This window comes from Perissodus microlepis, chromosome 16, assembly GCF_051167445.1.
Source record: "Perissodus microlepis isolate ML-2025 ecotype Zambia chromosome 16, ASM5116744v1, whole genome shotgun sequence".
Taxonomy (NCBI): Eukaryota; Metazoa; Chordata; class Actinopteri; order Cichliformes; family Cichlidae; genus Perissodus; species Perissodus microlepis.
This window is the reverse complement of record NC_140476.1, coordinates 3,970,403-3,985,323: the sequence shown is the minus strand read 5'-3', so window position 1 is coordinate 3,985,323 and position 14,921 is coordinate 3,970,403. Positions and strand designations below refer to the sequence as shown.

The 14,921-nt window shown below is 40.0% G+C and overlaps 1 protein-coding gene across 1 annotated transcript; it reads right to left on the bottom strand.

Moving 5' to 3' along the window:
• Positions 1–484: 484 nt before the first annotated feature.
• On the bottom strand, positions 485–14,147 carry LOC146370233 (extended synaptotagmin-3-like). The gene is made up of 23 exons (XM_084908776.1): positions 13,393–14,147; positions 12,661–12,702; positions 12,214–12,348; positions 12,025–12,101; positions 11,857–11,926; positions 11,682–11,771; positions 11,546–11,601; positions 11,315–11,435; positions 10,937–11,113; positions 9,507–9,589; positions 8,815–8,863; positions 8,588–8,677; positions 8,381–8,443; positions 8,235–8,294; positions 5,892–5,963; positions 4,901–4,987; positions 4,493–4,642; positions 4,013–4,368; positions 3,780–3,878; positions 3,554–3,685; positions 3,305–3,410; positions 2,018–2,067; positions 485–1,673 (listed from the first exon to the last, which is right to left on the bottom strand). Exons 1-23 carry the CDS (start codon positions 13,738–13,740, stop codon positions 1,640–1,642), a joined length of 2,547 nt encoding a protein of 848 aa, XP_084764902.1. The 5' UTR covers positions 13,741–14,147; the 3' UTR covers positions 485–1,639.
• Between the last annotated feature and the right edge of the window lie 774 nt (positions 14,148–14,921).

Sequence of the window (14,921 nt, the reverse complement as noted above, 5' to 3'; positions counted from 1 at the left end):
CGAGGAATATAATAAGCAATAAAATAGCAATACAGTGGTCCCTCGCTATAACGCGGTTCACAATTTTGCACGTTTTTTTTTCTTTACTGGAAAAACCAACTACAAAACACTGTATGATACTTGGAACCTGGAAACATGGAGGGACACAATCAGACAAACCAACAACAGATAAAGGAAGACAGAGGGCAAAATACACAAGAGGGTAACGAGGGAAACAGGAACAGGGAACACAGCTGGGACTAATCACACACATGAGACAGGGAGAAAGTGAAACAGAATAGACGCAGGACTGTCAAAGTAAAATAAGAAATTCACGAACATGGAAACTAGGGCGACCAGGCATAACACAAGGAATTCAGGGAGGCACAGTAACAAAATCTAAAGCCTAGAAATCACAAAATACAAAAGCTAACTTAGGGAGCTACAAATACAAAAGACTAAGTCACGAGAACCACAAAATAGAGAATATTCACCAGACCCAAGATCATGACACTTACAATCTTTATTTTTGGATATGCATATTATCTACCATCACACAAAATTTGAAAAGGATATCTTGGAAAGCTTTGGACGCTAAACAGACTAACAAACGTGACCAGCTGGTCATCTGGGAAGCTGCCTGAAGAGATTTATTCTTTTCACAATCACAATCTCACACTGAAATGATGTCAAATCAACCATGTATCAGTTTGAAGATATTTATTTGCCATAAATATGAATTGAAAATGAATGTCCCTTTTAGCTTCAGCTCAAAAACAACTGGGAACAGCTTCCCTGCTCAATAATTAATGTAAAACAGAAAAACATCAAACTATTAGCCAAGACAAAGTCTTCATCCACTATAGATCTCTGGTAGTCTGAAGACAGTTCTACTAAAAATATTCTGCCACCTGCTGTAACAAATTTACCAACTACAATTGAGATTTTTTTTTTTTTAAATAATACATAAATACAAAAAAAAATCTTTCTTTAAAGTGTTTATGTCAAACCTCTGATTAACTACTTAGCTCAGAACTGTAGTCCTTCATAAAGAGAATGACGGCGTACTGAGATGTTATTTTGAATGGTCCGAGAGGATTAGCTTTAAAAGGAATGATATCTTATTGAGTCAGTAACTGAGGCCAAAGAACTTGGCTTGTGCCCTTCTTGGATGCAGTTTTACTTCCAATGAGCTGCAGAACAGCTCAGCTGCCTCAATGTAAAATCTGCTTAGTGGGACTTCGTGCATTTCAGTGTTTATCAAAGTGTGTAATTCTTCCTCACCATGCACTCACTCATCTACATTGCTGTAACAAACATTTGGCTTTTACCTGATTTCCCCCAATATATATATAAAAACTGTCAATAAATCTATTTACAATATAACACTAAAGATGAACTTTGGTTCAGATGAAATAACCAAAATATAGACATTGCTTTTCTTGCACAAACCTTTTTTTCATTGTTATTAAGGGTCTTTTTTTGTTACACAAAAAAAAAAAAAAAAAAAAAGCACACACACACACACACACACACAAAAACAAATCTTGGTTTGCTGTGTTTCGGATGAGTAAGGAGTATGAACGTCTGTCATTTTCTCTGCAGAGGTTGCAGCAGCAGCTTTTCAAGCTGAAGTTTCTCTCAGTTGTACATGCTACACTCACTTCTTCAGCCCGGGTAGAGTGAGCTCATACCTTCAGAGAAAAGAAATATCGGACGTTTATGTGATTATAAGTATAAAATAAAAATTAGCAAAGGTTATCCTCTATTGTTTTAATTCCCTTCTGCCATCAGGCAGATAGGCTCTATGCCCTCCACAATTACACTCATCTGGGAAATTGTACAAAAACTGTTTATGCTACATTGCTATAAAACTTCCATAACAGCAGCAATAGTCCAGGAAGTTATATAAAAAAAAGAAACAGGAAAAAAGTGCCCCACAGCAAAGGGGCAATCAGAGCGACACACCAGGAGTTACTAACATTTTGTTTGTAGCTAGTGTCACATAAACCATGCAAAAAGAAAAGTGTCCCCTTACCACGCTGTGATGCCTTTGACTAGATCTATTTCTGATAGATCTATTATTACCTGTGGACAGAAGCAAAAGTGCCATTAATTATCTGGAACAGGCTGCAAAAGAGTGACAGCCAAAGACAGTTTGACATGAAAGGGATCAATAAAAAAGAAAACTGTTATGAGCCCGTTTGGAAAATGAAAGGTTGCATATTTGTCTGACAAATCACCGTGCACCAAGCAGTCTCACTAACAACCTTTTACCCCACAGCTGTAAAAGGCTTTCTGGGGTCTTGTCGTCAGACAGACACCAGTGGCGATGTAGGAATTTCAAGTTGAGTTTTTTTTTTTTTTTAAGTTGAGTTTTGAATCTTAGTGACCTCAACTTCAATGTGGATTTCAAAACTCAAGTTTTTTGAGAATCTTGTTAATGTGATAACTCAAGAAGGAAGTTACCAAGGACTTTATTATACAATAGGTTCATCTACTAGGAGGCAAAGAGTGGCACTGGACGGCTGCAAGTAGTTTTAAAGCTTGGGTCAGGAACAGAAATATAGAAAGGGAAGTACGTTTCACACAAAGAAATGAACAGTCTCATTTTTTATGGTAGTTTCATTTTAAAGACATAATATTTATCAAAAATCCAGAAAAAAAATCATAAAAGTTATAAACTGATTTGCATGTCATTGACTGAAATAAGTATTTGATTGACTAAAACCAAGCCATTATTCTGGCTCCTACCAATTTACTGTGATTACAGTCAATCAATCAAGATACTACTGATGTCAATTCATTATATTTATAAAGCACACCTGTCTACAGGATCAGTTTCCTCCATGTTTACAAGGAAGGAAATGCTGAGTATGACCCAAAGAAAGTCAAGCACGGAGCTGGAAACATAATACTTTGAGACTTTTTTCCCTTGTTTTTGCCAAGGGTACAGGACGATTTCAGCACATTAAGGGGTCAATGAACAGGGCCATAAAATAACCTCCTTCCTTCAGACAGAACACTGAATGTGGGTTGTGGATAGGTCTTCCAACATGACAGTGACTCAAAACATACCATCAACATGTAAATCATTTATCACTTTGATGTAATGCTTTCTTTTCTGGACTTTCGGTTCATATTCTGTGTTTCTGCATCAATATTAGAGTGTGTTCATTTCCTTCTAAGTTAGCAAAATTACAAATTCAGCAGGGGATCTAATGCTTCCCCCCCATTGTACATAGTTACATATTTTATTATTTATATTTTCAGGGAATCACTACCAAATGAGTAGCTCATCTGATCTATAAGTATAATTACCCACCGAGCCAATGTCCTTTCTCTCTCTGGAAACCAACATCTTGTTATTTTTCACAGACACATCCAACTTCCTAGTTTGTGCTTGCTCGAGTAAGACGTCAAACTCAACCCTGTGATGAAAGCAGGTTGGGACAAAAAGGAAACCATGTCAATGGCTGAGCTTTAAAGATACACAATCTGCAAACTATAAATTGTCAATTCTTCCTATTTGAAAAAATTAGTGCAAGATGGTTAATGAATCCAGTAAGCGTACTTTTCATTGAAGACAGGATTAGTTGTCCTCTTCTTGACATGCGTCTTCTTACGATGCTTCCAGGTTTGGTCGGGGAGGAGATACAGGCGGACGTAAGAGTCTGTGCCATTCTCGCTGCAGGGGAATAGGTTCCTGTGTGGTAGAGGCCACGGTATTTAAGCTTTGAATATTTAATTACATTTTTTACTGCCTTAAATACTATTGAGGACAGATTTTTGGGACATACCTGCACCTGTTAACAATGACAACAAGCTTATGTCTCAGGGATGCGTAGCGTATAACCAGCTCAATCTCTCCAAACGAACCCTGATGATTCCTAATGGCCCTAAAGAGAAACAAATATGCAAAGGTCACTTTTATTTCTACTCTTTCAAAAATGCAGCAACTGCCTCAGTTCACCATATTTCTAGAAAGGTTAGACGTCGACATTAACAGAACATGCAGAGAACAAAGTCTCACTCGGGATAGGTGGCTCCATCTGACAGGTCGAATCGTGATGAAGCAATGGAGTTCTCCGACAGCAGGCTGTGAGAGTCGAACCGACGCAAGTTTGCTGATGAAGATGATTCCTTCCTGTTTTCAGGCGCCTGGAAGGAGCCACGGCGTTGAGCTAAATAACCTTCATTTGGTGAAGTTGGCACTTGTTTCGGAGTAGAGACAACAGGAATTTCTTTGGAGGAAACTGCGTTAGAAGAGGATGGAGCGTTGGAGGGATTGGAGACTGAGGTATTCCCTGCTTGTTTGGTCTGTTGCTGTTTGACTTCTGAAGGAGGATTGACGATAGGCTTGGGTGGAGGCTCTTCCAATTTAAGAATCTGTGTGAGTTGAAGACATGAGCAATGCTACTGTGGCTAAAACCATCACTTATGAGAGAGGTGGAAAACACAATGGGGAAACCAACAGAGATCATTTGCTTTGTGTTTATGTATGCATGCCCACCCTCAGAGTGGCCTTCAGTTTGATCTGGCTGGTTGCTCCAGAGCGCTCCAGCAGGAAGCGCTGGTCTAGAGTCAGGTCGGAGGTGTTGAGGAGGCGACTGAGGGGCAAGTTGAGAACACCGAGTGGATTCTTCTTCTCAGGCTCTTTGACCTGAACCACATGAACAAAGAAAATATGAAAAATACAAATTACATTAACCTCATGAGGAGATCAGACAGATTGAAAGAATCTAGTTTCAGAATATGATTTAGAATCATAAAGTAGTTGTGGAAAAATAATGATTGAAGAATATGGTAAATACAATTAGAAACCTTTACTTCTTTAATGTTAAAAAAAATGTAAAAAAAAAAAAATAAATAAATTTGCAAATAGCTTTGTTGCTTTTTTTGCCAGAGAGAGAAAACAAACCTGAATAGAGAGCTGCTGAGCTTTGACGTTACGCACAAAGAAGGTGAAGCCCTCCTCCCACACCGGGTCTTTGGAAGCATACACAACCTGGGAAACAGTGAATCGAGTAGTAAAAAAAAAAAATTAATTTTAAGACAGTTACTGTGCTACTTGTTTGCAATGGAATTATTTTTACAACACAGACTTTATATATATTACTGATCAAAGGTCAAAGTGCTTCTAGAATAAAAATAGTCAAACATTTTTAATTTTAGGCCACTTTAGAGAAAATAATGCTTAGAGTTGCTGGTGGGCTTTAGTTTTTTCCCCCATGCTAAGTCAGTCCTAAAACTAAAAGTTCTGATTTAACTAGAAATGACTAAAATGTGTTTTACCACCTGAACTTTGGCAAAAAACAAGCCCAAATGCTGTAGTACTTCATTCAGGTTTAATTATGTTGAGCTTAAAGTGAATTTATTAAATGCCTTCTTAATAGCAGCTACGGTATGAAATCTATAAAACATTACACAACTAATATTTTCTTTTAAAATATGCTGTTGACAGTACTGTGACTCGTAGGATCTGGAGCAGTGAAATATAGATAATCTCTGTTCTTCTCTTACTGGAGCCCCACAGAAGTAAATAACAAATAAGTTTGGTTGTTGAGACATCCACAGACAGACACGTTTCTGTCATAAGTGGGATTTTTGTGTGTGTGTGAGAATTTAGTTGAAATATACCTGCTATGCTTTCTAACATATTTCATAATAAAGCTCCTCAATGTAGACCATTCTCTGGTTTAAAAAATAATCTGCTACATTATGAACAAAGGGGAAATATTATCACACAAAGTGTTCACAAACATAACTACTGTATATAAACAAAATTGTAAAGTGGATAAACGGTAGCAAATCAGCAAGTCTAACCATCTGGATTCATCACATATGAACAGGAATATAAAGAACAGAAACATTTAAAGGAGAAAATGACGTATCAGCAGTGAGAGCAATACCTTGCTTTTCTTAACATCCTTGTCAATGGAAAATTCAACAAAGGAGTTGGGGCAGGCGACTCTCTTTGTGAGCTGAAAATAAAGCAAATCAGTGAGACAGTGAGAGGATCAGTTTTCTAATTACTGACTTCTATGTCAACACTAATACCAGAATTACCAACTTGCAGTGGTAAATCTCTAATAACGGTTAAGTCGCAGTTTACATCCAGTCCATCATCTTTTCGTGTGAAATTTTGTCATAATTACGGTATGAATTTGAAAAGAAAAGCGTCTGGACTTCTTTAGGTCCCAGATTTAAGATCGGAGAGTCCCAGATTTAAACCCAGTGGGACTCTCCACCATTTTACCCTAGAACTGAAGAAGCTTCTCAGATGAGAGGTGAAATGTCTTCAAGCAACCTAAAGAAGTCCAGACGCTTTTCTTTCCAAGCTCCTTAGACTTCAATGACCTGGATGACTGAGAACCTTCACAGACATACGGTATGAATTCTTCAGCTGTGGCCAAACCTGTGCTTGTGAGCTTAAGTCAGTGTTTACCTTTGATTTCATCCTTTTTACAGATTTTTTACACATGCCATCCATTTGCAAAACCACAGTGAATAAAAAATGTCTATAAAGGAGCACATATATATATATATATATTAAGAATAACTAAGTAATTGTGTAAACTGTGAAAAAAGAAAACAAAAAACAAAAAAAAATCCTGCCCCAAGTGGAGTTTAAGTATCTCAGGGACTTGTTCCCGAGTGATGGGAGTAGGGAGCGGGAGCTCGACAGGCAGATTGGTGTTGCAGCTGCGGTGATGCGGACGCTGTTGTGGTGAAGAGAGAGCTGTCTGTAAAAGCAAAGCTCACAATTTACCGGTCGATCTATGTCCCTGAGGTTGTGGGTAGTGACAGAAAGAACGAGATTGCGGATACAAGCAGCAGAAATGAGCTTCCTATGAAGGGTTGCTGGCCTCTCCCTTAGAGATAGGGTGAGACCTTCAGCCATCTGGGAGGGGCTCAGAGTAGAGTAGCTGCTCCTCCACCTCAAAAGGAGCCAGTTGAGGTGGTTTGGGCATCTGACAAGGATGCCTCCCAGAGAGGGAGGTCTGGGCTTCTCTACTTAGGCTGCTGTCCCCGCGACCCGGCCCCGGATAAGCGGAAGAAGATGGATGGATGGATTGATGATGAAAAACAAAACAAAAAATCCACATAAGATCTAGATAATCATAGCTACAAGGTGAAGATCACCTTCTGGAATTTCTCAACTGTATTTAACATGATTCAGCAGTTTCTACTGAGACAGAAGCCACAGGAAATCTCACTAAACATGTCGTTTATCTCATGGATCACTGCATACCTGACAGGCAGGCTGCAGTATGTGACACTCAGCGGCAGTCTGCCTTCTGTCATTGAAATTCTATGTGGGTTCTACAAACGTTGGGTGTTTGTCAACAAGCAGACTGGAATCTTATGAATTCAACCCAGTATTAAATGCAAACACACCACAGAAACTGGGACATGTGTGGGAAAAAGAAGTGTAAGCTGAGATTCATTAGAGGCACACACACACACACACACACACTACAATGGCCAACCCTCATTTTTTGCATTTCAGGATAATGAAACCTTAACTCAAGACACTCAGTGTTCTCTCACACTTTACTTTTCACACACTTTTGACTGCTTTTTCATCCTACGACCAGCAGAGGACAGTCAGAGGCAATGAAATTATGCCACCTTGCACAAAGTGGAAGCTTAAACGCTCTGAGTAAAAACGTTTTCTTAAATAATTCCCACAGTTTCCTATAATTGCCCAAAATATCAGATGGATGGGATTCATATTTATTCATAAAGTCTAAGAAAAATGTGAATATTGTTACCTTAGAAACATCATTCTAAGTTTTTCTCAGCACAGTCCTGATGAGTTGTGCGAGTGTGAGAAAGTTAACCTGGAAAAGCCTCAGGTGATATGAAAACTAGCTGACAATAACACACCCATACAAAATGACAGGCATGCACCAGACAAACTGGAAGGACCAGCTTTCACAGACACAACCACACCTAGAACTACAAGAGAAAGCTAATCTGACCGAGACATCAAGATACGAAAGCGCTATCAACTGCACAGTGTTAAAATGAAACAGAAGCCGAGAGTTTTATTGGACAGTCAAAGAAAACAACCATCTGCGTATGTGAACGACACACTTTGAGGCAAACATCTTCTCAATTTACCCTTAAGAAGGAAATAAATTATGTAATGTGGTTTTTTTGAACAAGCAAAATGAAATGTAGAAAATGCAGAAATGACGCCAATTTTATTAACTGGCATCAGTTATGCAACGACACTTTTATCTTACCCGTTCTTCTTTGGGGTTCTTCCCATGTTTATGACGGTCTGCAGCCTCACGGCCATCTTTCTATACAGAAGTGGAAGAATATAGCTGAGCACACTTGAATCAATGCCTTACAACAACAGCAATATTTCCCATTAGAAGATTCTTACTGGTAGATCAGTGGCATTGTCCAGATACACTGCAAGCATAGCACAGGCAAGGTTGTCGGTGGACTGGAAGAAAGTGTTGGAGAGGGAAAAATAATGGGATTTATGGAGCAGCTGAGCGCAGTGCACATCCCGCCGCAGCTTTTAGTTCAAAGTAAAATGTATGAACGCGGATGTTAGCGAGACTGAAGAAACACTGGGCTGCTGTACCTCCTTCATCAGGCTGGTGTCAGTCTGAAGGGAAAACCACTGGAGCTTAAGATGAACTTCACCGTGCTGTATATCCTCCAGAGCAAACCACTGGGAGAATAAGAGGATGTTTCAAAAGCTTTAATGTAAATACAAAACTATAGAAAATAGTAACACATACAAGAGCATTTGATAAGAAATGTTGTGTTATAGAGGTTACTGAGCTTATTCAGGATAAAAGAGCTCACCTGATCCATTTGTTTTCCCCTCTTCACTTCTCCCAAATCGAGGTTATATCTAAATAGATGTAAAATAAAAACATAACGTCAATAATGCGTCAGAACTGCGTGTTTATATCACTTTCATAGCTACAAATCCACTGATGTCAATGACTCTGGGAAGGACTAATACAAGATGATTGATGCTATCCACAGATTCTGTCCAATACGATTTTCTGACCATAAAAAAGACCTCAACAGTTTCAAACTGTTGCCTGGTTCTTAAAATGCACTGAGGCAGACGTGGCTCTGCACCGGGACTCAGACCAGCATGATGAGGTAAGTAGAAATACCGGAGTCTATCAGTGCTACCCTTCTGCCTATAACTAGATGCACCTTTCTATTTTAAACTGCTAGGTGACTTTCTCCTTGAGCTATTGCGGTCACAAAATTTTCAGAAAACTTGACCTCTGACCTTGACCTTGAGGTCAGGGTTACTGAGATTCAAACTCATCTATGACTTGTAGTGCATACAGCTATGGTATCAATTTAAAGCTCCTACGTCACCTCGTTTTCTGGTCATCACATTTACAACCTCAAGTGTCCCCTTTGCCCGCCTGGCGGGATGACAACAACAACCTCAGCCTTTTACTGATATCAGCAGAGGGCTAAGAACCAAAGAAATCATAGGTAACACAAAATGGCACAAGTTTGCTAAATACCTTCCAAGAAAATCATCTTTGTCTGTGTCCTCATCATAGAGCTCTAATTCCAGCTCTTGGCCCGGCGCTTCATGGACAACAAACTGCATAAAAAAAACAAAGATATCTCAAAATGTCTTTCAAGTTTAATGAGTCTGATTTCTTAAAATATTATGGGTAAGGTTTTTAGTAGATTACTTATAGAAAATGGGATATTAGATACTAATAAATTGTAATCTTCAAATAATGAGTTATTTGTTTTTTACAAGCAAAAACAAGCATCTCTGTCTTCAGTAGCATGATGCAGACGGGATTACAGTGTAAGAAAAACGTCTGTGTTAGGATGATCGCATCAAATCTGCACAGGCCATCTGCTCAACCATCTCCGAGTTACGTACAAATTTTACAAATTTGAACATATACAATGATTCTTGAAAAATTTTAGCTTTGCATATCATATGGCAAAGCTAAAATTGCATATGGCGATCGTGGCTCAAGAGTTGGGAGTTTGCCTTGTAATCGGAAGGTTGCCGGTTCGAGCCCCGGCTTGGACAGTCTCGGTCGTTGTGTCCTTGGGCAAGACACTTCACTGCCACCGTTGCCTACTGGTGGTGGTCAGAGAGCCCGGTGGCGCCAGTGTCCGGCAGCCTCGCCTCTGTCAGTGCCCCCCCTGGCTGTGGCTACAATGTAGCTGCCATCACCAGTGTGTGAATGGGTGGATGACAGGTTGTGTAAAGCGCTTTGGGGTCCTTAGGGACTAGAAAAGCGCTTTACAAATACAGGCCATTTACCATCAGATACTTTTCAATATATATTTTTAGGTAAATGGTCTGTTGAGCCACTTTCAAGCCTTTTTGTGTACAATCTGAAGCAATGTTTGAACATGAATATCTCAAAGACTGTTAAATATAAAAGCCTAAAATGTTATCTTGTCTGTCCTGCGTAGGTGTGGCAGAGGAGGTGCGTGCTGTGACTAACGACTGTCGCTCTCTATATATATCTGGGGATGGTGGAGATGGTGGGGATGTGAGTGTGCAGTGGAGGAGCTGAGGAAGGAGCTGCCTCCTGATGCAAGCGTGCCTTCATATATAATAAAACATCAGCACAGCAAAGACCTTTGTGTGCGTCGGGTCCTTACCACAAACTGAAGAGAAAATACTTTTGATACATATCTGCAGTTAAAAAATGTTTTAAAATCAATTTTGAAAAAAATACTGTTGAAAATGATTTGATGTGTGAAGCAAAACTTTCACAGCTTTCATTATATAAGTTCAAAATGTTTTAGGCAGATCAGAGACGGTTGTGCAGAAATTGTTCTAAAAACTAGCTGATTTGAGCTGATAGCAAGTTTGTCTGGGAATTAAAAGAGGGACAAAAACAGCAGAATCAAATAGTAATCCCATTACTGAAATCAAAGTGTGTGTCACTGAAGTGTGTTTGTGTTAGCCTACCTCATACACTTCATTCCATTTTGGGTGCAAATTCTCTTTGATGGTCTTGCTTTTGAAATTTGTGTTGCCCACTCTGAGTGTGGCATAGGGGTCTGATTTGCCTTTCACTAAACCCATCATGTATGTATCCTTAGCCACCAGATCTCTTGCCTCCAGCAAGTGGACCCTCACCACCCCCTATGAGGGAAAAGCACATGATTCATATTAATGATAGAATCTTTGTATAATTAACAAGTAAAAATAGGTTAAAAGAGCAAAAAGTATACATATACAACGTATGTTGTCTTAAAATTCACTGTGCTTACTCAAAAAAATCCAAGTAGCTGCTGGTTATAAGGTGAAGCTAAATGTGTGAATTGGAAATGTGATGGTACATACACGAGGAAGTGGAAACCTCATTTGGTCCATTTTGACCTGGTCTATGAGGGGAATACACATGCGGTTGGGCAACACCATGAGAGAAGCGATGATGTCTATGATAGTGTCCTCTGACAGTGAACTGTAAAGCAAAAGATGGAGTGATACAAATAAATATCAAAAAGTCTGGATGACCCTAAAGAGACAACAAGAGAATGATTCAATTTAAAAGCACCTCTGGGATTTTCTTACCCAAAAGCAGGGCTGTCCAGAACATTTGTCATGCCAGTCCAGTTTATTTCCAGTGTCTGAAAAAAATCAATTGGAGATCAATTGGAGATTTAAGCAGTGCTAATCACATAACGGATTAAAATCTGTGGCCACTTACAGGGCGGCGAATGAAGAAAAAAGTGACTCCTCCCACCAGAGGTGCTTGACCAATAAGAGGCTCTAAAACAACTCTCATCATCCCCTGGAGCTGGAAGATTTAAAGAAAGTTTTAGAAGAACAATAAGAATATGACGCAGATAGATAGAGAGAAGACAGAAAAATGAGATGCTCACTTTAAGTCCTTTCACACCAGCTGTGATTGCTGAGTTCACCTGAGCGTCGATGTCCACATCACCAGAATAACTGCAGAGTGAACTGAGCTGGTCAGACATAAATGATAGCAAGAGAAAACAACATGCAGACTACTTGGAATTTACATTTTAAAAATGTATTTGACCGACCTTAAGTTCATGTCCAGAATCACTTCCCTATGTTCCACTTCATGTGTGTATGCTCTTATTCCAGTGATCTTGAGAGGCTGAAAATAAAGAAGCATTTAAAGAAACTCACTCAATCACAAAACTCATTGCATATTAAAGTGGACTTGAAGCAGTACAAAAAGGAATGGTGCATAAATCACAGCAACTCACTATGTGTCCAAAATGGATCTTGGTAAAAGTAAATGCTTTGAGTGCAGTATTGCAGGTCCTGACAGACTTCTGGATGTTTTCTCTTAATAGCTTCTCCATGTAGATCCCAAAGAAGGGCCACGCCTGCTCCAACACCTGAACACATAACAAAAAACACCATGTGGAAACACCTTGATCAAACAGTAAATGGAATCTTACTTACAGTATACTTTTAAATTAGGTGAACTCAAAAAGGCGTATAGTATTAAACTTTTGTTTATCATTTCAAAGTCACAGCCAATTAATACGATTTTTTTTAACAGTAATTAAATGAAAGATCGTCACTCATTCAGTCTGCTTTCAGCTAATTTATCAATGAACCCCCCCAGAGTGTTGATGGGACACATACTTGGTGTCATACCTCATAAAGCTCAGATGAGGTGGAGTAAGTGAACTTCAGTACTATACCTTGTTAAGCCACTGAGCCTTCTCCACATCAGTGAAATTCACCTTTAGGAAAAAATAGATTAAAGTTAGAAGTGCTTTTGTAAACATAATCTCAGTTGAAACTGTCTGCACAACATGCTGACATGAAGAGTGCAGAAGATGAATTACTTATTAATTATGCAATATAATTATAGAATTAGTCATGCAAATCTAATTCATTTAAAATGAACTCATCCAACTGCTTTAAAATGAGAATTCGGGTGTGCTGTATTTAAAATATGTCTTGCATGAACTGAGACTTTGATTTAATTGTCATCAGGGGCTCTGTCATCAGCATCTTTCATGGTCATGGACACACGAACAGATAAGCCTGTAAGACACAAACTACAGCCATCAGTAAAATCTGGCCTGGTTTCACAGCCACTGTGCGTGCTGAATTCCTCTAACATTAGAAGAAACCTCTTTCATTGTCTGTCCTAACCCTTGTTGCGTGCCATGAGTCACTCTTTTGGGTGAGTGTGGTGCAATAAAAAATGGACCAGCCTGAGTGTGTCTTGTTATGCAAAACAGTGCAAGGGAGAACGATACTATTTCCTACAGTTTTAAACAAATAAATGACATGGTAGCTTTTTCTACGATGACTGGAGAGCTGCTGACCTAAAAGGCTTTGCTGCCAGGCTGCTGAAGTGCTCTAAAGCAAAACAGATGCAGAGCGACAGTTTCTTATTGTACACATATTTACACATAACCTACCCAAGATGCCATTTGTAGGGAACTTTTCAGCTCGGTGTTGATCGTGTGCTTTTCATTGTCCACAAAGTCAATAGCCGATCCGATCCGGGCGTCCTTCCACTGGCGATTTTTCTTCCACCAAGTGAGCACAAACATGCACAGCAGCACCCAGCTAATGCTGAGGCCCAGGTAACCCGTCAGGTATATGGGGTAGAAGATGAACACGGCTCTCCCGCAGTAAATCAGAAACTCCATTAACATGCGATTGACAGCCGAGGAGCTCAGTTTCTCAGTGCTCATCGACGGGCTCTCCCCGAGCCCCGCTCCCTGCACCGGGCCGCTGGTACTCCCCGGTCCGGGAGATGCCATTGGGTCGTTGTACGGCTGACGACTCGGGTCGGGAAGTCCAGAAAACCTGTGTAGGCGCAGCGCCCGAACAAGCTGCTGTTTTGCGTATTTCGTTTTACAGAGCAGCTAAACCAGTCCGCCGCACTCTCCCTGCAACCATGACAGTCCTACAAACTTCCGCGTTCGAAACTTCCAATGGCAGGTAGACACACCTGCGCCCATGGGTGGGGAATACAGTCCGCGTAATTAAAAAAATAAAAATAAAACTCCACCCTAACAATAACTGTGGACCCATATATTCGATTTTTGACTTTACTTGATGGCCACAGCCATTTTCATCCTTTTAGCAAAACCCACTTCCATCTGTTCTTCCAAATTTGACCTCTGTTCCTTTCACCTACATCTCCACTGAAGTCTGTTCCAATCACCACTTTCTCCCCCTGAAGACACACTGACAACATTTAGCATCAACCCTTTGATTTCCAGCCTGAAACCCATGATTCTGTCTGACAATTAAAAAAAAATAAAAATAAAACTCCACCCTAACAATAAACAAGAAAAAAAAACATAAGCGTGGCTTTTGCGCGCGCGCGCGCACACACGCACACACATAAAGAAAAATCATTTTCAAATGGCGTGCACTCTTTCACTCTGGCGAACAGCGCAGCAGAAATCCAGATATAATAGTGCAGTGACTCACTGTGTGCTGCAGACAGCGCCAGAGTGCAGGCTACACCAGAGACTCTGATTTAAATAAAGCTCTGTGATGGCAACTGTGATTTCCCTCAGTGGTTATCAAACCGCGGGACACTATAACAGTGGACAGGGGCTCATTCTAAGGGCTCATGAGTGACAAGGCCCCTAGAAAACAGCCGAAGAGTCAAACTGTCATTTTTAACACGCGCTGCTACCTAACAGTAGGACGGCTCCGTTAAAAGGGAAATCTGGGCTTCAAAAGCAACAGGTAAGAAATTTACCTCGTAGCGAAGTCCACATGAAAGAAACTGCTTGACTTTCCCGGTGTTAGTTAGCTTACTTCATTTCTAACAAAAAATAATGTTTGGCTTGTTTTACCTAACACCAGTGCAGACAGACCATTTGTAAGCTTCTACGTACAAATTATCACTTATCTGACGACCTCCTGCTAAGCCAGGTATACATTAGAACTGAAGAAGCTTCTCGGATGAGAGGTGAAACGTCTT

Bases quoted from the DNA above. Each gene is read 5' to 3' on its own strand.
- LOC146370233 (XM_084908776.1), bottom strand. From the start codon at position 13,740: ATGGCATCTCCCGGACCGGGGAGTACCAGCGGCCCGGTGCAGGGAGCG. The intron at 12,703-13,392 runs GTAGGTTATGTG...TTTTTCCTAAAG, and splicing joins CCCTACAAATGGCATCTTGG to GTGAATTTCACTGATGTGGA. The intron at 2,068-3,304 runs GTGGGTAATTAT...TTCTGTCCACAG, and splicing joins AGAGAAAGGACATTGGCTCG to GTAATAATAGATCTATCAGA.